Source organism: Oryx dammah, unplaced genomic scaffold (genome assembly GCF_014754425.2).
Source record: "Oryx dammah isolate SB20612 unplaced genomic scaffold, SCBI_Odam_1.1 HiC_scaffold_23, whole genome shotgun sequence".
NCBI classification, from domain to species: domain Eukaryota; kingdom Metazoa; phylum Chordata; class Mammalia; order Artiodactyla; family Bovidae; genus Oryx; species Oryx dammah.
In genome coordinates, this window is record NW_024070207.1 from 80,712,777 (window position 1) to 80,736,989 (window position 24,213).

Below are 24,213 nucleotides of genomic sequence, written 5' to 3' on the forward strand. Positions count from 1 at the left end.
CAAGAGTTATGGGTGTGTGTATGTGTGTAAAATTTTAATATATGTGTTATATATGTATATATTAAATACTTATAAGAAAAAAACTATCAGAAAACTTAAAAGCTGTCACTTGTGAAGTGAAATAAGAAATTCTCATCTTGTAATAGAAAAGTATATCCAAGGAAAAGAAGTCCAGGTTTACTTAAATATGTGTAAAAAGTCAAACTTCGGTATAATAAAGAATGACCAAAGCAAAGGACATCTCTTTAAGTCTCAGAGTTTGAAGAGTTAAACTCTCTAAGCCAGAAGATCTGGTTTCCTGCTTTAGCCTGTGAGCAATCAGTATCATGCTAAGTACTGCCTCCTGACAGGAAATTCCAGCAGTTGAATTAAACCATCAGACAGAATACCCACTCAGTAGTCATGTTGGAGCCTGAAAATGTTTCCTTAAAAATAATAATACACATAATGGTGGCCAAAATGAGACAGAATGGAAAGCAAAATCTCCTCCACCCCCCTCATTCCCAGTCCCCATCCTGGCCAGCTCATCCCTCATGTGGGTCAGAAATTCACAGCCACACATTCCCCATTCTCTTCTCATTTGGACCTTAGCCCACCTCTAGCTTCTTAAGATTATAAAAATTCCTTGTGTACAAACTGTTCCACCTGCCATTTCCCCTGGTCAGGAAGCAAACAAACAAGACGGTGAGTGGGAAGCAATAGGATGATCAATGCTATCAGGCAGACAGGCCTTTCCTGACCACCTAATCTAAAATAGAGACAACTTATCGTTAATTATTCTTTTTCTGTTTTGTTTTTCTCAGAGCATACATTCACACAAGGGCAGAGATCTTGTGTGTGTCATTCATCTGATACCTAGTGCCTGGCACATAGTAGGCATTCATAAATATTTAATAAATGAGGTAATTTTAAAAATTCCAGGGGCCATGATACTCATATAATTTTTAAAATGTTGAATTAAAGGCACAAAGTAATAAACAAGACAAAGAAGGACACTATAATATTAACAATTCAAAAAGACAAGATCTAATTATCCTGTACCAAGTAAAATAGCATTAAAATTCATAAAGCAAAAATATAGAAAATGTATAGGTACAAAAAGCAGAAACAAAATATGAGACTGTTTCAGCTGATGACAGACATGATAGTCAAAAGATAATGAAAAAAAATCTAAATTTCTTCATATACCAAAAACAGACTCTACTTTCTTTTCAAGGGCCCATTAAACATTTTTTATTGACTACATATTAAACCAAAAAGTAGAAGTAGAAGAGCTACTACTGTAGCTCAGGCTGCAATGCAGGAGAGAATTCGCCTGCAGTGCAGGAGACCTGATTTCTATCCCTGAGGAGGAAAGATCCCCTGGAGAAGGAAATGGCAACCCACTCCAGTATTCTTGCCTGGAGAATCCCATGGATAGAGAAGCCTGGCGGGCTACAGTCCATGGGGTCACAAAGAGTCAGACACGACTGAGCAACTAATACACACAGACTTGTATCTAGTCACAATACAATAACATTAAAAATTGGAAAAACAAATATTTCTAGCACATAGAAAATGAAAGGGAGAAAATATCCTCCACTCTAGTCAAAAAGGAGACAATCTAAAATTGTAGACTACCTAGAAAATAACAATAATGAAAATATCAGAAGTGAGCGAATATGGATGATTAAAGCAATGGTTAAAAAACTGATAGTCTTAAATACTTACATTAATACTAAAAACAAAATAAATGAATTATGCTTTCAACAAAAGAAGGTTAAGAGATACAAAAACAGAACTAAGCAAATAAATCTAGTGGCAGAAATTAATACACTAGAAAACAAATGTTAGAACTAATAATTAAAGCCAACAACTTTCTTTAAAAGAAAAAAACATAAAACAGATTATCCACTTGCTAATTAAAAACCCTAAATGCACAAAATTAGAAGTGGACAAATAACCACAGCTACAGACTAAATGAAAAGAGTAAGAGAACACTTTGATCTACTTTATGAAAACAAATTTGAAAACTTAGAATAGTTTTCTAGAAAAACAAAAATTACCAAAACTGATTGCAGAAAAATGAAAATATCTAAACCACCAGTTACCATAGGAAAAAAAAATTGATAAATTTGACCAAAAAATAGCATACTCCCATGTGAGTGAAGTGAAAGTCTCTCAGTTATGTCTGACTCTTTGTGACCCCATGGACTGTACATTCCATGAAATTCTCTAGGCCAGAATACTGGACTGTGTAGCCTTTCCCTTCTCTAGGGGATCTTCCCACTCCAGGAATCGAACCCAGGTCTCCCACACTGCAGGCAGATTCTTTACCAGCTGAGCCACAAGTGAAGCCCTATACTCCCACGGTCTTGTGTTAATTCTGAAAGAAAGTAAAAGTGCTAGTCACTCAGTCGTGCCCAGCTCTTTGCAACCCCATGGACTGTAGCCCACCAGGCTCCTCTGTCCCTGGAATTCTCCAGGCAACAATACAATACTGGAGTGGGTAGTCATTCCCTGTCTGAGGGGATCTTCTTGACCCAGGGATTGAACCCAGGTCTCCTGCATTGCAGGCAGATTCTTTACTGTCTGAGCCACCAGTGTTAATTCTATCAACCTTAAGCATCAGACAACCCATATGCTATTTACCCTTTCTAGATTTTGGAATCTAGAGAAAAAGGGAGATGAAATGAATCCTGTATAACGTCAACACCAAAACCCAGCTACTAGAACATACATAAAGGAAAACCAGAGATTATTTTCATCGAAGAATACTAATGCAAAACTCACCATTTTGCATGTAAAACAGAAATATTAGAACATTAGTAGATATAAGGAATTTATTAATAAACTACCAACATATATTAAAGGTTCTAAAGACCCTTTCTGAGAAGAGTGCATGATCCAAAAGTTGGAAACCACTGGTCTGGGGCAGTTGCTCCTAATCAAAGTAGCACTTAATTGGAATTACCTGAAGATGCTGTTTAACATGCAAATTCTTTGGCTCCACCTCTAAAAATTGAGATTTAATACCTCAGGAATCTATAAACAACTTCTAATATCAACAGTTCAGGGGTCATACTATTTCTATAGTATCTTTGTTTCTACAAAGATCCAGCGTGAAAAAGATGAGAGTGTTGTGGTTTGGGGGAAGAGGTTTGGGGATAGAGTTACTAGTTTCAGTTAAGTTGGCTTCCCATCTATATAGTATGTGCCCCAACCCTCAGCACACACATTCCTACCCTCTATCCTTGCCTGTCCCACTTTTCCCCACCTTCATCTCCAATCTAGATCTTATGAGATGCAGGTGGTGAAAGCAACATCTCCAAAGGCTCCGGTGGGGTCAGTGTCCTGCAGCTGTGGTGAGAAATAACCCTGCTCTGTGACAGTCATTAAATTTACCACTCTTTTCCCAGGGCACAGGGAAGACAACAAAGCAGAGTGGAAAGAACACAGTGTTTAGAAAGACTTGAGTCTGACTTCCAGTAAATTTAAAAATCTGTCTCCAGAACCCAAAAGTTTTGTGACCTTGAGCAAAGTTTATTTATCTCAGTTTTAGTAAAATATTTACCTTACAAAGCTGCTGTGAGGATTAACCATATAAGAAGGACCTAGCAATGATGCTAGGTACATGCAAAGGTGATTCATAAATAACAGAACTACGAACATTTCATGCAAAGATGGGCTCGATAAAGGACAGAAATGGTATAGACCTAACAGAAGCAGAAGATATTAAGAAGAGATGGCAAGAATACACAGAAGAACTGTACAAAAAAGATTATCACGACCAAGATAATCATGATGGTGTGATCACTCACCTAGAGCCAGACATCCTGGAATGTGAAGTCAAGTGGGCCTTAGAAACCATTACTACCAACAAAGCTAGTGGAGGTGGTGGAATTCCAGTTGAGCTATTTCAAATCCTGGAAGATGATGCTGTGTAATTGCTGCACTCAATATGCCAGCAAATTTGGAAAACTCAGCAGTGGCCACAGGACTGGAAAAGGTCAGTTTTCATTCCAATCCCAAAGAAAGGCAATGCTAAAGAATGTTCAAACCGCACAATTGCACTCATCTCACACACACTAGTAAAGTAATTTTCAAAATTCTCCAAGCCAGGCTTCAGCAATATGTGAACTGTGAACTTTCAGATGTGCAAGCTGGTTTTAGAAAAGGCAGAGGAACCAGAGATCAAATTGCCAACATCCGCTGGATCATGGAAAAAGCAAGAGAATTCCAGAAAAACATTTATTTCTGCTTTATTGACTATGCCAAAGCCTTTGACTGTGTGGATCACAATAAACTGTGGAAAATTCTGAAAGAGACGGGAATACCAGACCATCTGACCTGCCTCTTGAGAAACCTGTATGCAGGTCAGGAAGCAATAGTTAGAACTGGACATGGAACAACAGACTGGTTCCAAATAGGAAAAGGAGTACGTCAAGGCTGTCTATTGTCACCCTGCTTCTTTAACTTATATGCAGAGAACATCATGAGAAACGCTGGGTGGAAGAAGCACAAGCTGGAAAATCAAGATTGCCGGGAGAAATATCAATAACCTCAGATATGCAGATAACACTACCCTTACGGCAGAAAGTGAAGAGGAACTAAAAAGCCTCTTGATGAAAGTGAAAGAGGAGAGTGAAAAAGTTGGCTTAAAGCTCAACATTCAGAAAACGAAGATCATGACATCTGGTCCCATCACTTCATGGAAAATAGATGGGGAAAGAGTGGAAACAGTGGCTGACTTTATTTTGGGGGGCTCCAAAATCACTGCAGATGGTGATTGCAGCCATTAAATCAAAAGACGCTTACTCCTTGGAAGGAAAGTTATGACCAACCTAGATAACAATCAAAACTAGAGACATTACTTTGCCAACAAAGGTCCATTTAGTCAAGGCTATGGTTTTTCTAGCAGTCATGTATGATGTGAGAGTTGGACTGTGAAGAAAGCTGAGCACTGAAGAATTGATGCTTTTCAACTGTGGTGTTGGAGAAGACTCTTGAGAGTCCCTTAGACTGCAAAGAGACCCAACCTGTCCATCCTAACGGAGATCAGTCCTGGGTATTCTTTGGAAGGACTGATGCTAAAGCTGAAACTCCAGTACTTTGGCCACCTCATGCAAAGAGTTGACTCATTGGAAAAGACTCTGATGCTTGGAGGGATTGGGGGCAGGAGAAGGGGACGACAGAGGATGAGATGGTTGGATGGCATCACCGACTCGATGGACATGGGTTTGGGTAGACTCCGGGAGTTGGTGATGGACAGAGAGGCCTGGCGTGCTGTGGTTTATGGGGTTGCAAAGAGTCGGCCACAAATGAGTGACTGAACTGAACTGAATGCTATTCTTGCCTGGAGAATTCCATGAACAGAGGAGCCTAGCAGGGAACAGTCTATGGGGTCACAAAGAGTCAGATATGACTGAGCGAATAACACTAGGATAGTTATTGTTAGAGTGAAGTCACTTACTCAGGGTCCCTGCATATGGTTATACAAACTGTGCAAGGTCCAACCTTCACTGCTGTATGCTTCAGCCCTACTCCTTGTTCTCATCAAGAGAGTTGAACTGCACCATCCTCTGGTTAATGTTCAGCCCTATTCAATAGCCAAGAAACCAAGAGACCTTGGGTCTTAGCTCAGACACATGGTTGCCGAGCCAGGAGGCCCTAGATTAGCAAGGATTTTAACCATAGGTTCATTTACTCACTCTTCTCAACTACTTAAAAAGGAGAGAGAAAAAAAGCCAAGTTTAGGCTTAAAAGCAGTGTGAAGATCAACAAGACTAGATATTCTAAGTTGTTTTTTGTTTAGGTATTAATCAGTTATGTCAGCCTTACAGAATTTACCTCTAAGTAGCCAACTCCAGAACCAGTTGGAAGAAAAGAGCACACTCTTGTAGGGACATTCAGTGACGCAATGCATGGCACTATAACACTATCCGTGGCACGAGGCTCCAGCAAGGCAACCTGGACATTGCTATTCTCTGCATAAATTCTAATTTGAAAAGCACATCCCTCCCGCCAACATGGCCTGTTGTAAGGGTAGCCTAAACCTTTCAGAGTCACTTACATGAGGGGAGCAGAAATAGGCAAGACTCCAGAAAAGGGGAAGGACTACCCTCAAAGAGATCAGCTGGGCCAATGTGTATATACGTCATTCCAAGCTGTCATTCAGTATTACACTGTGCAAGATGACCAGATCTAAGGGGAGCAAAACCCATAGTCCTTGCTTTCCAGGCACTAACAACAGAAGTGGATTGGTGAATGCATGTATGCTAAGTCACATCAGTCCTGCCCGACTCTTTGCGACCCCATGAACCATAGCCCACCAGGCTCCTCTGTCCATAGGATGCTCCAGGCAAGAATGCTGGAGTGGGTTGCCATTCCCTTCTCCAGGGGATCTTCCTGACCCAGGGATCGAACATGGGTTTGATCACGATCTGAGTCTCTTACATCTCCTGCTTTGGCAAGTGAGTTCTTTACCACTAGTGCCACCTGGGAAGCCCTAGACTGGTGAATGGGAGGCTTCCACTGGAGTGTGTCAGGTTCAAGCCAAGAACAGTGTTCTCTAGAGGCCCTATATGCATGGAAATCTACAGTTTTCTTTGAGACCAAGTAAGGATTCTTTCCTAGAGTGGAGGATAAGGAACTTCATTAAGGAAAAAGAACTATGGTTTCTTACTTATTACTTACTATGTGTCAGGCACTGTTGTAGGCACTTCTGCCTATGTATTTCTATTACTTTTCACACAAGCTCACTGAAGTAACTATACCATTACTGCGGGTTTGAAAATGAGGATCCCGAAGCTTAGAGAGGGTAATTAATTTTACCAGCTACTGAGTAGTAGTAGTGTCTAGACTGGAACTTGCCTTATTTGGCTCCAAGGGACAATCACATTGAAGCAAGGACTCCTGGAGTGAGGCAAAAGGTACTCGCACTACATTCATCACAAGGTGTTCTCAAAGACTTTGGCTCCTTGCTGAAGAGAGCGGAGGAAGCATGAAAGCTAAGTCTGAGAAAGGGCTTTGCTGACACCAGCCAAGGAGACTACATCTCAAAAACAAAAGCAAATCATGTGCCAAGTCCTGGGCTGTTATTCTCTTTTCCTCTTGGCACAGGTAGACTGTGCTTCTGATAAATAGATTTTCCCCTTTTGTTACAATCTTTTTTGGGGAGGGGTTCATAGTAATTGAAAATGAAAACCAATATTTGCAGAGGCTGAAATATCTCCTCCTGCCTCCTTTGGCCTTTTGAAGCTTTCTTGTTTGGAATTTTTATTTTTAACCTCACCACAATAGCTTGGCATTCCAGGATCTCAGCAGCGAGATGGCACAGTTCCAGCTCCATCTCCCCTTCCTCCTTTCTCAGCAGCCAAAAGATACGACTGCTCCAAGAGAAACAGCCACTCCCAGCTTATTGCTGAAGGAAATATTTGCAAGATCCAGGAAGTGAGACACAAGAAGGCTACACAGGGAGGGAGAAGGGCCCAAAACGCTTATTGTTGCCACCCTTCTCTGCCTCTGGGGCCACAGAACTTCAAGTAAGCAACAATTAGTCTGGCAACAGCAAACACAAGTGGCACGATTTGCCCTTAGCCTTATAGAGCCCCCAGGAGTCTGGTGCAAAGTGTCCTTTGAAGAGATCTGAGAAGTCCTTGCTTTATTGTGGCTATCTTGGGTGAAGCTTAGATCCCTCTCTCCAATGACCCTAGCTTGGAGTTTTCAAGAAGGTTTTCCCATTATTCCTCTGAATTCTATGTAGTGTCACAAACATGGTGCTAAAGGAGGGTAGTGATCGCTCTTGTTTACTCAAAGTCCATCATGTGTCAGGCACAGGGCTGGACAGTTAACAGACTCTATCTCATTTCATCCTTGAGACAATCTTGTGGCTTGAGCATTCTCTCACCCATGTTAGAAATGAGACTCAGGGAGGGTAAACAACATAAGCAGCTGGGAGAAGTTACAACCAAGGTCCATCTGACTCCAATGCCCATGGTTTATGCCAGCACAACATGCTGACTCTTCAGCATTCTCATAACCTTCTCAAGAGATTTAATAAAAGACATTTTAAGTGCACATAATGTATTGTCGAGAGGTCAGGAGGGTTGATATCCACCAGCACAATTTAACAGAGGACTAGGCTGCCTGAGGTTATTGAGGCTCTATTCTCTAATAGCCAGTGGTTCTGACACTTAAACATGCATCAGAATCACCTGGAAGGCTTATTAAAACACAGGTGGCTCAGTCCTAGCCCCAGAATTTCTGATTTGGTAAATCTGGGGCAAGGTGTAGAAATTTTATTTTTAACAATTTTCAGAATGATGATGGTACTGCTGCTCCCAAATCATACTTTGAGATACACTGCTTTAATCAGTCATTATCTCCCAGGTTCCCAACTTACTAGGGTATCTTAAGAGGTATAAACCCATTTTAAAAAACTCTTAAAAGAAAAAGGAGTTTTAATTAACTATATACATACCACACATGTGACAAGTGGGATGAAGATTTACAAAATAAAATGAGTATACTGGAGGTCCACAAAGCTCTGGGAATCTTGATGCTATTTAAGGAAATTCAGTGCCCCACCACTGTTAAACAATGGATGTGCTAGAGGGAGAGAGCAATTTTTGTATATTTGAATCCCCATGTATACCAGGTGTTGCTGCCGCTACTGCTGCTAAGTTGTGTCAGTTGTGTCCGACTCTGTGCGACCCCATAGATGGCAGCCCACCAGGCTCCACTGTCCCTGGGATTCTCCAGGCAAGAACACTGGAGTGGGTTGCCATTTCCTTCTCCAATGCATGAAAGTGAAAAGTGAAAGTGAAGTCGCTCAGTTGTGTCCGACTCTTCACAACCCCGTGGACTGCAGCCTACCAGGCTCCTCCGTCCATGGGATTTCCCAGGCAAGAGTACTGGAGTGGGGTGCCATTGCCTTCTCCAATACCAGGTATTAAGGTACTGAATTTCAAAGACAGGGGAATAGATTTAATACCAAAGTTACAAAGAACATAATTTTATCTCAAATAGTTTAAAAGGCAATCTGGGTGCTGAATTATGAATGGCAATTATTATTATAGCATAGTTCTTCAGCATGCATGTATATACCATTTAAGGTTTTAACTCTTTAAGAGTAACCCTAAAGGTCCATGAAGTGTAGTAACTTATCACTATGCAAAGGGTATGAATTTGACTTGTAAGGATTATAATACTGGTTTGCAGGGCAAGTCACCAAGCAAAGGAGGGAGGCTAGTCAACCACTTGGCACTCGCATGTCAATGTGGCTTGATGGGTCTCTATTTGGGGTCAAGGTACACAGGTGCACAGTAACCTTGGGAGAGAGAAAAAGTGCTTCTCTGTAATGCAAACTACTTGCCAACTAGCACGGATGATGGAAGTGAGGAGCAATGTAAAGGTCTTGAGAAAGTAATGGCTCTAAGTCAGATAATAAAATGTTCATTAGTGGGAGTGGAGGGAGAGGTTCTATGTTGATAGTGATGGTGACAAATTTGAAGATTCACAGAGGTCTGGTGATGTACCACCTCAGAAAAGTCAAGACAGATAAGTAGAAATGCTAGTTGATGGAGAATTCTAGCAAAACAAATTTTAGCTAACAGAGAGATCAAGCATGGCTGCTAAGTAACACTGTCTGTCATTGGTACAGGGATTTTTCCAAAGCCCTTGATCTTTAACTTTGCAGGCCTACATCAAACCAATGTGGGTTGCCTCTTCTTCAGATTTTCTTTTTTGTTATGAATTCCAGCAAGTTGACATGTACCCAAAGAACACCACATGCATTCAGCTCCAGCTGTTTACATTTTACCAGATGCCTTTCTGAATCTTCTTTGTACATGGCTACTATCAGATTTAACATGTGGTTTACAATTTAGCCTTTTTTGTTGTTGATATTATTACAAATAGTCAAATCTGTGCAAGACCCAATATTTGTATACCCATCATAGTTAATGGCTATATACTATACCAACATGATGATATATTAGATTGGTAAATCTTTTCCATGATTATAAATAGCACTACTACAAATATCTTTAAACAACTTACTTTTCCCTTTTTAGGTTACATCCTTGGGGGGCATGCTAGATCAAGAAGTATGTACAGTTTTATAACTCTTGTCACATATTTCTAGATTGTCTTTTAATAAAACTGAACTAATTTATACTGCTTCATGAAACACATACTGTTTCCTCAAGTATTGTCAAGATAGAGTTTTGTAATTTCTATTTATAATTTCAATCAACTGTTGATAATTTAATAAGCTGATTGTGACACCTTGAAGTTGTTTTTATTTGTACTTGTTTAATTGGTAGCGAGGTTGTATTTTTCCATGCAATGATTTTACTGTCTTTATTTCCTCATGTGTAAATTGGCTGTTTATTTTCTTTGTCTTTTATGAAGCTGAATCTGAAAGCTGACCTTCTTTAATCTGTATCCATTCTTTATATTTTTTGGACAGTCAACTGTTATCTGTGATGCTGACCCCAGACATTTTTCTCATTCTCTTATTTAGCTTTTTATTACATTTTGTTGTACAAAAGTTTCTTTCCCCAACTTTTATATAACAATCATCCATCTTGTCTCTGATGATATCCTCCATTTAATAGGCACAAATTTATCTTTCATCCATAGCTGGAATGAATATGCTATTCCACTGGTCTGCTTTCTGAAGTTTATACTATAGAATATTGTATGTGCTGCAGCTCTAAGGTAATTATTCTCCATATTGATACCTATAGTTCCCAACATTTATTGAAGAAAGATGATTGCTTTCTGCAATTCACAGTTGCCTCCAGTGTGCTCTGTAGTCTTAGAATCTGTTCCTAGAATCTCTCTTTTTTATTTAATTTCACTGTTTGACATTTTTTCAACCCACTATCATATGGTTTTAATAATTGTCACTTTATGGCAAACTTTAAAATCTGGTAGGGTAAATCTACCACCATTACCTCTTTAAATAAATGTATTCTTTGGTCTTCCTGCCCACTTTTTCTTTCAGATAAATTTCACTATGAATTTGACAAGTTCTATAAAGTATCCCACAGTGACTCTAATCGGTAGTGTATTAAATCTATACATTAACTTAGGGAGTAATCATTACTGTATTAGTCTTCCCAAATTGAAACAGAGAATAGCTATGCATTTATTCATGTCTTTATTTCTCCCATTAGAGTTTCTTAATTTTCCTTGAATAAGTTTTGTGTGGCCAGGATTAAATTAATACCCAAGTATTTAAATTCACTTTGTCATACTCTTTGACAAATCCTTTCTTGCCTCTGAAGGTTTCATAAGCCTTCCTGAAAAGTGTACTCTACCTAATGAAATGAGATTCAATTCTCAATTATCCATTTTCTTTCACTCAATTGGTAAACAGGAAACGTGTACTGGATGGTCTGCACTCTGCCTGTGATGTGGTATGATAAAAAGAAGGAAGAGAGCCCTAGGCCTAGAACTGAAAAACCTGGGTAATGCTCCAACTTTGTCATGTACTTGCTGTATAATTCCAGAAGTAATGGGCTCTGGAGTCAGATGCTTGTTTGAACTTAGGCAAGTGACTTTAATCTATCTGAGAATAAGTTTCACCTTTACAACTGTGTCAGTAAAGGGTAACTATCTTATAGGGTCATGATTAGTAATAAATAAAATAATTCACATGAAAATGCTTATAGCAGTGCCTGATATACAATAAACACTTAACAAATGTTAGATATTATACTTTTTGTTGTTGTTATTAATAATAGTATAGCAATACCTTTCCTGAGTCTTAGCTTCCTTATCGGTCAAATTGGGAAAATAAGGCTTAACCACACAGAGTTGCTGTGAGGATTAACTGTGGCTATATATGTGTATATACACCCTACACATTTTAAAGGTCTGTGCAAAGTGGAAAAATGGAAAAGACCACAGGAGGCAATTGTAAGTACAGAAAACCAAGAGAGATAATCCATAAAATAATTTCTTTGAGCTATTAAATACGTCACATTTATGTACCTTTTCCTCCCAGCAGAGCTACTCGCCAATTTTTTCCCCTCCTGCTAATATTAAAATGCATTTGTATTCTCTGTACACAAACTAAATAACAGTGGAGGGAGACAACCAAGAGCACAACTACCTGGAATTAAATTTTGTTGCAGGCTTCCAGGCAGAGTGGCTCAAGAATATACATTTAATTTTCCCACCTCTACTCATCATTCTAGTTGTGATAGAAGTTACATGCTGCTACTGTGCTGCTAAGTCGCTTCAGTTGTGTCCGACTCTGTGCGACCCCATAGACGGCAGCCCACCAGGCTCCCCCGTCCCTGGGATTCTCCAGGCAAGACCACTGGAGTGGGTTGCCATTTCCTTCTCCAATGCATGAAAGTGAAAAGTGAAAGGGAAGTCGCTCAGTTGTGTTCGACTCTTAGCGACCCCATGGACTGCAGCCTACCAGGCTCTTCTGTCCGTGGGATTTTCCAGGCAAGAATACTGGAGTGGGGTAGAAGTGACATAAGAAAAGTTAAAAATGTGTGTGTAGTCTGGGGAAGGTAAGTGGAAGCTCACTCCACCAGAATTTCTCTTTAAATGTCATCTTTGCCCTTGACCTTTCTTAGGCCTTCTCATCTTCCTTGAGATCATAAACTATGATCTGTCAGCTCCATATTCAGCACCAATATGACCTTTCCATTGGCCTCCCCTTTCTGTTTTTAAACTTAAGCCAATTTCCCAAATCCTGATCAAAAGTTCACTTAAACCAGAAGTTCTCATATTTAGCTTATATCAGAATTGCCTGGAGGGCTTGTAAAACACACACCTCTGGGCCACGTTGCCCCAGTTTCTGATTCAGTTGATCTGGGTAGGGGCCAATAATTTTCAGTTCTTAGGTGATACTGAGGGTGTTGGTCCTAGGACTACATATTTTAGTTAATTAATTTATTTTTGGATACGCTGGGTGTTTGTTGCTGCCTGAGGGCTTTCTCTACTTATGGTGAGGGGGCTACTCTCTAGTTGCATTGGGCAGGCTTCTCATTGCAGTGGCTTCTCTTGTTGCAGGATACAGGCTCTAGGGAATATAGGCTCAGTAGCTGTGGCACATGGGCTTAGTTGCTCTGTGGCATGTGGGATCCTCCAGGATCAGGGATAGAACCCATGTCCCCTGCATTGGCAGGCAGATTCTTAACCACTAGACCACCAGGGAAGCCCTAGGACTACATTTTGAGAACCACTAACTTAAACCTTTCTTCCCTCTCTAACTACCACCCCATTTCTCTCCTTCCTTTTCTTAGCCAACTTCTTTTTAGACAGTTTTAAATGTATAAATGTCTTTTCAGTTGAGTTCAGTCGCTCAGTTATGTCCAACTCTTTGTGACCCCATGGACTGTAGCATGCCAGGGCTTTCCTGTCCATCACCAACTCCCGGAGCTTGTTCAAACTCATGTTTATTGAGTTCGTGATGCCATCCAGCCATCTCATCCTCTGTTGTCCACTTCTCCTACCTTCAATCCTCCCCAGCATCAGGGTCTTTTCTAATGAGTCAGCTCTTCGCATCAGGTTGCCAAAGTATTGGAGCTTCAACTTCAGCATCAGTCCTTCCAATGAATATTCAGGATTGATTTCCTTTAGGATTGACTGATTTGATCTCCTTGCAGTCCAAGGGACTCTCAAGAGTCTTCTCCAACACCACTGTTCAAAAGCATCAATTCTTCAGCAATCAGCTTTCTTTATGGTCCAACTCTCACATCTATACATAACTAATGGAAAAACCATAGCTTTGACTAGATAGACCTTTGTTGGTAAAGTAATGTCTCTGCTTTTTAATATGCTCTCTAGGTTGGTCATAACTTTCTTTCCAAGGAATAAGTGTCTTAATTTCATGGCTGCAGTCACCATCTGCAGTGATGTTGGAGTACAAGAAAATAAAGTCTGTCACTGTTTCCATTGTTTGCCCATCTATTTGCCATGAAGTGATGGGACCGGATGCCATGATCTTCATTTTCTGAATGTTGAGTTTTAAGCCAGCTTTTTCACTCTCCTCTCCCCTTCATCAAGAGGCTCTTTAGTTCCTCTTTGCTTTCTGCCATAAGGGTGGTGTCATCTGCCTATCTGAAGTTATTGATATTTCTCACATGAAGATATATCTTTTCAAGCATCTTATTTTAAACTATTTTCCAAATCACACAGTAACATATAATCATTTCATTAAAATTAATGAAAAGAAACTGAAACCCTCCTATTTTGTTGTTGGATGTATAAAATGGTACAGCTACTTTGGAAAACAGGCAGTTCCTTAAAAAGTTAACAGAGTTATCATATGGCCCAGAAATTCTACTCCTAAATACTCAAGAGAATTTAAAACAGAGGTCCACATAGAAATTTGTGTGTGAACAGTCATGGCAGCATTATTCACAATAGCGAAAAAGTGGAAACAATCCAATGTCCATTAATGGATGAATGGATAAATAAAATGTGGTATGTCCATACAATGAAATATTTGGGAAAAAATAGAGTATGAAATACTGTTACACTAAAGATGAACTTCTAAGGCATGCTAGGTGAAAGAAGCCAGACACAAAAGCCCATATATTATATGATTCCATTTATATGAAATGTACAGGATAGGCAAATTAAGAGAGACTGAAAGTAGATTAGTGGTTGCTTGATGCTGAGGTTGGGAATAGACAGTGACTAGAAATGAGCAATCACTATTTCTAACCTCAGGCTCAAGCAACCACTAATCTACTTTGTATCTCTATGAATTTGCCTATCCTGTACATTTCATATAAATGGAATCATTAGTGGTTGCTTGAGGCTGAGGTTGGGAATAGAGAGTCACTAGAAATGAGCAAGGGGTTTTCCTGGTGGCTCAGATGGTAAGAAATCTGCCTGCAATGCAGAAGACCTGGGTTCAATCCCTGGGTCAGGAAGATCCTCTGGAGAAGGGAATGGCTACGCACTCTAGTATTGTTGCCTGTAGAATTCCATGGACAGAGGAGCCTGGGGGGCTACAGTCCATGGGGTTGCAAAGAATTGGACACAACTGAGTGACTAACACTTCACTTTTACTTCAGAAATGAGCAAAAGGGATCTTTTTAGGGAGATGGGCATGTTCTAAAATTGGATTGTGGTGATGGTTACATAGTGTTTGATCCCTGGGTCAGGAACATCTGCTGCAGAAGGGAATGGCTATACCCTCTAGTATTCTTGCTTGGAAAATTCCATGGACAGAGGAGCCATGGGGTCTCAAGAGTTGGACACGACTGAGCGACTAACACTTCCATTTTCAAATTAACCAAAATTCACTGAATTGTACACTCAAAACGGGTGAATTTAGGATGTGTAAAGCTGTGTGCATTTCTTCTCTATGCATTCCCTTTACAGACCATCATGCCTTCTACTTTCTATGCCCATCATTTTACTAAGTTTGCTTTCTTGAAGCTCACTTGTGAGTTCCAAACTGTCAAAGTCAATAGCAGTCCTCTCCTTATCTTCTGTGATGGTGCCCTGGCATACTTCTCTTTCTTACCACTCCAGATGCCTGCTCCTTCAATCTCCTTTGCTGGCTGTTCTTCATCCTACTCTCATTGGCTAGGTGATCAACAAGCCTGCTCAAAAGCATTTCCCTGTCTTCCTTGCTAACTTTAAATTCAACATATCCCAACTCAAACTTGTCATCACTACCAAATCAGGTCCCCTTCTCAAATGCCCCCAATATGTCAATAATTTTCTCCAAGTCACTGGGGCTCAGAATTATTTTTTAGCTTAACTCCTTTCTTCCCAAGTTCCAATCACTGAGTTCTTTCTACTTTTTTTTTTCTCAAAAGTTGTCATGTATTTGTGAGCAAATAATCTGAACCAACAATTCACATGGAAAGCAATGCAAATATTAAATACATGAAAAAAAATTCAAAACAGAATAATCAAAGTAAGCAAATTAAAATTAAAATAGGTACCATTTAAACCTACTTCATTAGAAAATTTTCCATGATGGCAAATTTTAGGGGAGACTGGTATTCTCATGTACTGCTAATGGCAGAGTAAAACACCTCCAGGGAAAGCAGTTTAGGAAATAAATCAAGAACAATAAGAATGTTCATTTTCTTTTAACTAGTAATTGCAACTCTGTATAATTGTTTTTAATGAGATAATTCAAAATTAGAAAAAGGTTATAGCTGCTCAAAATTTTTCAGCAGCATTACTTTATAATAGCAATAAATTGGAAAAACCTAATTATCCACCAATTTGGGAATGATTAAGCAAATTAGAGCACATTAAGCTGGTGAAATATTATGCAGCCATTAAAATTTATAACTACTGAGGAAGCCTTTATGGCAACAGGAAAAACTGTTTACCAAGAAATGCCTAGTGGAAAAAGAGAAGCAGGACACACAAAATTATATCTACACAGTTATTATAATCATGAGACCCCTGCCAATCCTCTATACCTATAGATAAAGACTGGCAGGGAAATGAAAACAATCAGGGTGTTAGGGTGGTAAGAATTAGGATACCTTTTATTCTGTTTTTAATTTCCTGTAATATTGCTTTCACAATAAACATCCCCCCCAAATATCACACATATTTATCTGTCCCTTCTTCTCCACTTCTATTGTACCCTACCTTCCCAATACAGGGGCACACTCTTTCATGTCTGGATCACTGCCCCAACCTGGTCTCCTTCCAACCTATCTAGGCTGCAAACGCTGCCAAATTATCTAAAGTGCCATATTTACCATGTCACTTACCTGACCAAAAATCTTCAATCGCCTCCATATTTGCCATCCTATCTAGTTTTCAAGGCCTAACTATCCGGGCACAATACTTCACTCTTGACCCTTTTTCTCTACTGTCACTGTTGCTGCTGCTGCTCCTCCTCCTCCTCTTTACAACTAACACTTACTGAAGGTTTATGGCGCCATATTTTGTCCTAAATGCTTTACATATATTAACTCAGTTAATCCACACAACAGTCATAGAAGGTAAGGACTCTTAGCCCATTTCAGAAATAAGGAAACCAATGGGATGAAGTGAAAGGTGTGGGGTGGGGGGGCATGGAGAGAAAGCCACGTGCGAAGTTCACAGAGCTAGAGAACAGAATGCCTGGATTTGAACCCATGCAGACTGACTTCAAAGGGCTTCCCAGGTGGCTTCCCAGGTAAAGAATCTGTCTGCCAATGCAGGAGACATAAGAGACACAGGTTCAATCCCTGGGTCAGGAAGATCCCCTGGAGAAGGAAATGGCAACCCAATTCAATATTCTTGCCTGGGAAGTCCCATGGACAGAGGAACCTGGTGGGCTACAGTCCAGGGGGTCCCAAAGGGTCAGATACAAGGCAACTTCAGTCAGACTGAAGCAACTTAGCACACAGACTGACTTCAAGGCCAGAACACTTAACAACCAGCAGAGTTTATTCCTGCAATACAGCCTGCTTAGTGTCCTCTCTGGTCCTTTCCTTTTTTTTTTTTTTTAATTTATTTATTTTTTATTTTACTTTACAATTCTGTATTGGTTTTGCCATACATTGACATGAATCCACCACGGGTGTACATGTTAGACCCCAGCCTTCAGTTTTCTTAACCCCCAGTGAACTTAAATAGGGCACAAGGATACTTAACATGTATTGGCCTGTTATCATGCATCAGGCTTTCCTTGTTTGTTTAAACCACTTTTCACCTTATAGCTACTGGCTTGAGTTGAAGACCTGGCCTGTCCCTTTAATAGCTGTGAGACCTTGAATAAGTTACTTAGCTCCACTGAACCTCAGAGTCTTTATCTGAGTCAATGGTTCTCAAAACGTGACCCCAGAACCAGCTGCATCAGCACCACCTGGGGAGCTTGTTAGAAATGCACATTTTGAGCCATGCTCCATACCTACTGAATCACACCCCCTGGGGTGGGGTGGGAACTACCATCTATCCCAGTTTTTTTTTAACAAGTCCTCCAGGTGTTTCTAATGCACACAAGTTTGAGAACCAATGCCCTATAACAATGCCTATCTGACAGAGTTTGGGGGAAGATAAAACAGAGTATGTATAAATTAGCTGGTGGCACCTAGGTTGTCTTGCAAATGGTAATTTATCATTACTGCTATTTAACTTTGTATAGATTAGTCTTCCTTGCTCAAGCTAGGGATGGGCAGGCATTATGCTTCCTGATGCTTTTCTCTAATATTTCCCCGCTTGCTTCAAAACAGGCATTACACACACCAGGTTTTAAATAAAATCCTCCTATTTGACTGGCTGATTAGTAAGAGAGCCATTTTGGAGAAGCACCATAGCATAGTATAGTGTCTCTGAAGTTAGATTACCTAGTCTGAAGCTCCAATACTTTGGCCACCTGATGCAAAGAGCCAACATAGTGGAAAACACCCTCAAGCTGGGAAAGATTGAAGGCAGGAGGAGAATGGGGAGACAGAGAATGAGATGGCTGGGTGGCATCACCAACTCAATGGACATGAGTTTGAGCAAACTCTGGGTGCAAGTGAAAGACAGGAAAGCCTGGTGTGCTGCAGTCCATGGGGTCACAAAGAATCAGACATGACTTAGCGACTGAAAAACAACTGGGGTCTAGCTGTGGGACATTAGGCAAATGAATTTATCTGTGTGTGCTTCAGTTTCTTCTGTCAATTGGCTCTCCAATTAATAGTATATACCCCTTAAGGTTATGGTGATATTTAATATTTCCAAAGTGCTTTGAATGCTGCCTAGAATCGAGCACTGTGCTCAAAAATGTTAAGTCAGCATTATTATTTTTGTGTCATTTCACCCATTCAATGGTGGAAGAGGCTCTGTTTCTTCATTTGGTAAGCAAATGACAAAAATATCTCAAGCAGCTTCTCTGTGTCAGGCACTATGCTAGGCATGGAGGCATCCATGACCAAGGTGTGGTCTCCTTTCTCGACAGTCTCAGTCTAATATGGGAAACTCAGCAGACCCACCAGAACATGGTGAAAGTTCTCCAAGAACATGGTACAAGTTAGCCTATAGTGGGGAATCAAGACCAGTCACAGAATCCCATAGTATTCCCACCCAGGCCTTAGATTCCTGAGAAATTATGATGAGGGGTCCATTTGAAGGGTTTCCTCTGGGATCTTGATTGAAGCAGTTATAATGGAAAAAAGCATGAACTTTGGGACCAGACCAACTTGGGTCTGAATCCTGGCTCCATCACTTAACTAGATGTGTGACCTCAGCTAAGTTATATAACCTCTTTAGACCTCATCTATAAAATAGGTAGTGCAATTAACTGTTGTGGAAAACGAGATTATGGGTATAAGAAGATCCAATCCAACGAATGACACTTAGTAGATGATCAATAAATGCTGGCTTCCTCTCTTTCCATTGCCAACTGGAAAACATAGGTTTCCCAGACTTTGGAGTCAGAAGAAAACCAAAATTATTTCTGACTACCAAATTACAGGGGATAATGTGGAGCCCTGGAAAGAACCCTGGGATCTTCAGTCAAGAGACCCAGATTCTAGTCCTCTCCCTAGGTGCCCCCACAGAGGCACAGCTAAAAGCCATCTTCCCTGCCTGTCCTTCATTCGTGGAGTTTGAGTAAAAGAATCAGTACAATTTTGGCTTCCCCAATGGCTCAGCAGGTAAAGAATACGCCTGCAATGCAGGAGATACAGGAGATGTGGGTTCGATCCTTGGGTTGGGAAGATTCCTTGGAAAAGGAAATGGCAACCCACTCTAGTATTCTTGCCTGGAGAATCCCTTGGACAGAGGAGCCTGGTGGGCTACAGTCTATGGCATCACTAAGAGTCAGATGTGACTGAGTACCCTTACTAGACTGTGAGCTCTCTGAGGGAAGGGGTTGTGTTGAATATCTAATACTGTCCTGGAGAAGAACTGGCTAAAAAGTATATCACTGAATAGAAGAGAAACGTCACAAAAGAGGGGTTCCAACCAGGCTGATGGAGAGGACCCTGGAGGAGGTAATTATCTCCTCGTCATGATCACTATGATAGGTGGGCTCATCTCTTTGGAGCATGAGTGCCAGGTGCCATGTTCCCCACATTACAGGAGCAGTCTCCACTCTGGGCATTATTAAGGGCTCTGCCTTTTATTAAATTAGTATAAACTATTAAAGGCATTATTAAGGGCTCTGCCCAAGTAACTCTTTCCCCTCCAGTCCAAGCTACATATACTATTCGTAAAAATGTTTCTACCTGCTTCAGGAATTCTAACCTATTGTTAGCAGGCTCTGCCTTGGATTTTTAATGAGCAGACCTGAAGCTCTCAATGAGTCCTATAAAAAGAAAGGTGGCAGAACACAAGAAACACTCTGAAGCAAAGGCACAGCAGTAGCTGGACAGCCTTGCCTCCTCTCTGGCCCCTCCAATCACCCAGTGGCCACTGGGAAGGTAAGCATAGTGTTTTATGCCTTCCCATCTATGTTTCAGCATGGTCTAGTCCCCATGTCCTTGTGCCTGGGCACTTGCCTCAGGCCTCTGAGCTGATAAGCATAATGTCCTGATGTAAGCATCATAGTCCTTCTGACTATGATGTATCCCAAAATGTGCTACCAGTCAGTTTGGTCTATAGCCCAGCTGCCTGGGGGGCAGGCTGGATTCTATCTATACGTCAACCCCTTGGTATTGACACCAGACCAGGTTCCTCAAAGGAAGCAGAGCAAATAGAAAACCTTATCAATTTCCACAGAAACCTCAGAGGTACTAACACCCAACTCCATGAGTTGTCAACTTACCTCCCTGACTGGCTGGTCTTCCTGTTTCCTGTTATTGGTTTCCATTTGTCCCCAGGAAATTCCTGCAAAGCAAAATTCTGATAAGTTAGGGAGCTCTGAGCAGCCAGGTAATCTAGACGGCTTCAAAACTGTGAATCAGTCAGGAGCCTGTCCAAGGCCAGGTGCCACCCCTGTGCCCCCAGCTGATTCCTTTTACTCTCCTATGCAGGGTAGAGAACTATGTACCTAGAGGGCTGCCTGTCAGGAGGCCTTCTGCACTGCTGGGGCCATGCAGAGTCTAAGATAGCACTCAGGGACCTCAGCAGTGTGGTCTAGAAACTCTGAGTTACCCTTTTTTCCTACTCCCCTCCCAAACCATGTTAAAAACCAGTTTAGCATGTTTGCTGTTTGTTCTGGCTCTTGCAAAGATCTTTTTATTTGCTCTGCCCAGTGGACCTGCTCATTCCTCTAGCCTCTTCCACCATAGAAAGCATTTTCTTGGAAGTTGCAGCTGCTGCAACCCTGTCCTGGGGAGGCAGCTAGTGAACATGCGCACCAGCCAACCCCAGTACTGTAGGGGCCCTTCCTCTTCCTCCCAGATCTGCTGAAAGGGGCTGAGGTGGGCTCATTTCTGGGGAACATGTGTGCTGGGTGCCACATTCCCCATATTACAGGAACAGAATTTTCACCCTGGGCATTTTATCCATAAGGGCTTTGCCCAAGCATTCTTTCCCTGTAGCCCAAGCTGCATATGCCATTTGTAAAAATGTCCCTGCCTTCTATCCTAGCTCCAAGCCTAATGAAAATTTGCCTTTGACATTCTCTCTGATTTCAGCATTCCATACCTTCTACCTAGAGACTCAGAACTTAGTCCATTGGGAATGCAATTTTTTCTAAACCTCACTGATCTTCCAAAGTCTCTCTCCCCAATGCTATTATTGGTCCTGTTCAAAGTTTTATAACCTTTACCTCAGTAAAAAAAAAAAACAAAAACCAAAAAACTTTACTACCTTTTGTAGGTAAGATGTGGTTGTCAGTCATTCTGGTTAAGATATTTTTATTTAAGAGCAGCTATGTCACCTCCCAGGACCTCAAACTTCCTATCTGGAAAATAAGGACTGTGCTATCTAGCCTTGCTGGGTTCCCAGGAGTGAGGATAAAATGGGAGCTGTGCAGAGAATGCCTAGGACAGCACTTGGCATGTAGGAGGCTAGGGATCTTAGTGGCCATAGAATAGATGAGGTTTCACAGCTTTCATATAACCAGAACAGTCTCGCTGCCTGTACCTGTCAAGTTAGAGCAGCAAAAACTGCTTGTTCAACTTCAGATTGTGCCTGACGCCCTTGTGAGATGTCCCCGCTTTCAAAGACAGTATTACTCATTCGGCCACAGTGGGAGCCAGGATTTCCTGTCCATTCCCTGTCTAGCCCTATGGGGAGTGCTCAGTAAATAGCAGTGTCCAAAGCAAACAAAGTCCCGTCCCAACTCTCAATCTCCTCAAGTCCCCAGTGTCACCTTACATTATTTTCCCTGCCGAGCCACTTAGGTTGCTGTAAATTGTATGCACTCTTCGAATCAAAGAGGCAGTTATCTCCACAACTTGTTGAGGATGAGGACTGATTATGGTAGGAACTTGGTGCCTGAGTGAAGTTATACTGCTAGAAGGCATCCTGCCAGACTGGAGAGGGCATGGGCTTTGCAATCAGCTTATGGAGAGGCAATGTAGCACAACTTGGAGCCTGGCCTCAGAGGCTACATTGCTGCTGCTGCTGTTGCTAAGTCGCTTCGGTCGTGTCTGACTCTGTGCGACCCCATGGACTGCAGCCCACCAGGCTCCTCCGTCCCTGGGATTCTCCAGGCAAGAACACTGGAGTGGGGTGCCGTTGCCTTGTGTGTGACCTCAGGCAGACTACCTAGCAGTTTATCTTAGCTCATTTTCTCAAGCTATTTAATAGTGATCATAATAATAACAGTATCTATTTCTTGATTGCTTTGACAACCATGTGAGTTGATACATGTAAAGCACCTAGAACAGCACCTGGTACACAGCAGACACTCAAATGTTGGTAATCATTATGTTGTTCAAATCCTGGCCTCACCACTTGTAGGATGTGTGACCTCAGCTTTCTTAGCTGGAAAATGGGGTCCTATTATAACATGCCTCATATAATTGCTAAATGAAATAATTTTATATATATGCAGAACTAACTGGCACGAAGCATTAAAGATTTAGATGTGTGCTGATTTCAGTTTTCTTAACAGCACCAAATAGGAGCCAGTTAGCTTCCCAACCACTTCCAGGGGGCATAATGAGCAGGATCTCAACCCTACTTCAGATAGCCACCATCACAACTACCTAGCCAGCTGAGCTGGGGAATCCTAACCCATGCTAAAAGTTTTTCCCATGTCTGAGGGGAAGGTGAGTTCAGCTGGCAGGGGTAGAAATGGGCACAAAGTGCCTCGTGGATGGCCGTCCACATGTCTAAAAGCCTAGCATCTAAGCAGACCTACTTAGCTCATCTAACAGACATTAGGAGGCCAATATGTCCTTCCCTCAGAATATAAAAGAAGAGGCATGCATGGGCACAGGCACACCTGTATTGCTGCTGCCAGCTACTACAATGTGCAGTTTTCACTGCTTTCCTTCATGGAGTTAGTGGCTGACAATTCTGCAACCATCTTCTGCTTATCCCACCCCGAACATTAACCCTTTTCCTCCACTGTCTACATGCAGATCCTTCTTTTGGCAAAAATTTCTCAAGGTAAGCCCAAATCTCCCTTTATTTTAAAAGATAATAACTCACCCTTAAAAGATAATTACTATCTAGCAGTCACTGTTCTAAGTGCCTTGTATATGTTACATCATGTAATCCTCTCAACCAATGTACGAAATAGGTACTATTATTATTCCCATTTTTTAGATGGGAATGCTTAAGAATTCAAACCCAGGTAGTCTGGTTCTACCATCATGCCCTTAAACCACTATTTTATATTTCCTCTCCTTTTCCCCTGTACATTTTATTATGAATATTTCCCAACATATAGAAAAGTTGAACAAGTTTACAATGAATATCTATCCACCATTGTATAGATTCTACAATTAGTATTTTACTATATTTACCCTATCACATATATATTTGTTCCATTATCCATCCACAAATTCATCTTAAATTCTTTATGCATTTCAAAGTACTTTACCCCATACATTTGAAAACTTAAATGAAATCAACAAATTCCTTGAAAGGCAAACTACCAAAGCTCATTCAAGAAGAAATAGATAGCCCAAATAACACTGTATCTATTAAATAAATTGACATTGTCATTAAAAATCTTTCCACAAAGAAAACTCTAGGTACACACGGCTTCAATGATGAATTCTAATAAACACGCAAGGAAAAAATAAAGCCAATTCTATACAAACTCTTCTTGAAAATAGGAGAGAAGAAAACATTTCCCAACTGATTTGGTAAGGTCAATATCTAGATATGTAAACCAGACATGGACATCATGAGAAAACTATAGACTAAAATCCCTGAAACATCAATACATAACCA

The 24,213-nt window shown here is 40.9% G+C and overlaps 1 protein-coding gene across 2 annotated transcripts in view; it reads right to left on the bottom strand.

Annotated features, from left to right (window-relative positions):
- Nucleotides 1-24,213, bottom strand: part of SHROOM4 (shroom family member 4) — a 135,542-nt gene that overhangs the window by 17,876 nt on the left and 93,453 nt on the right. For both annotated transcript variants that reach the window (XM_040265986.1, XM_040265987.1), the window contains exon 4: nt 20,681-20,742. In XM_040265986.1, the coding sequence (XP_040121920.1) occupies nt 20,681-20,742 (62 nt within the window). The remainder of the gene's footprint in view (nt 1-20,680; nt 20,743-24,213) is intronic.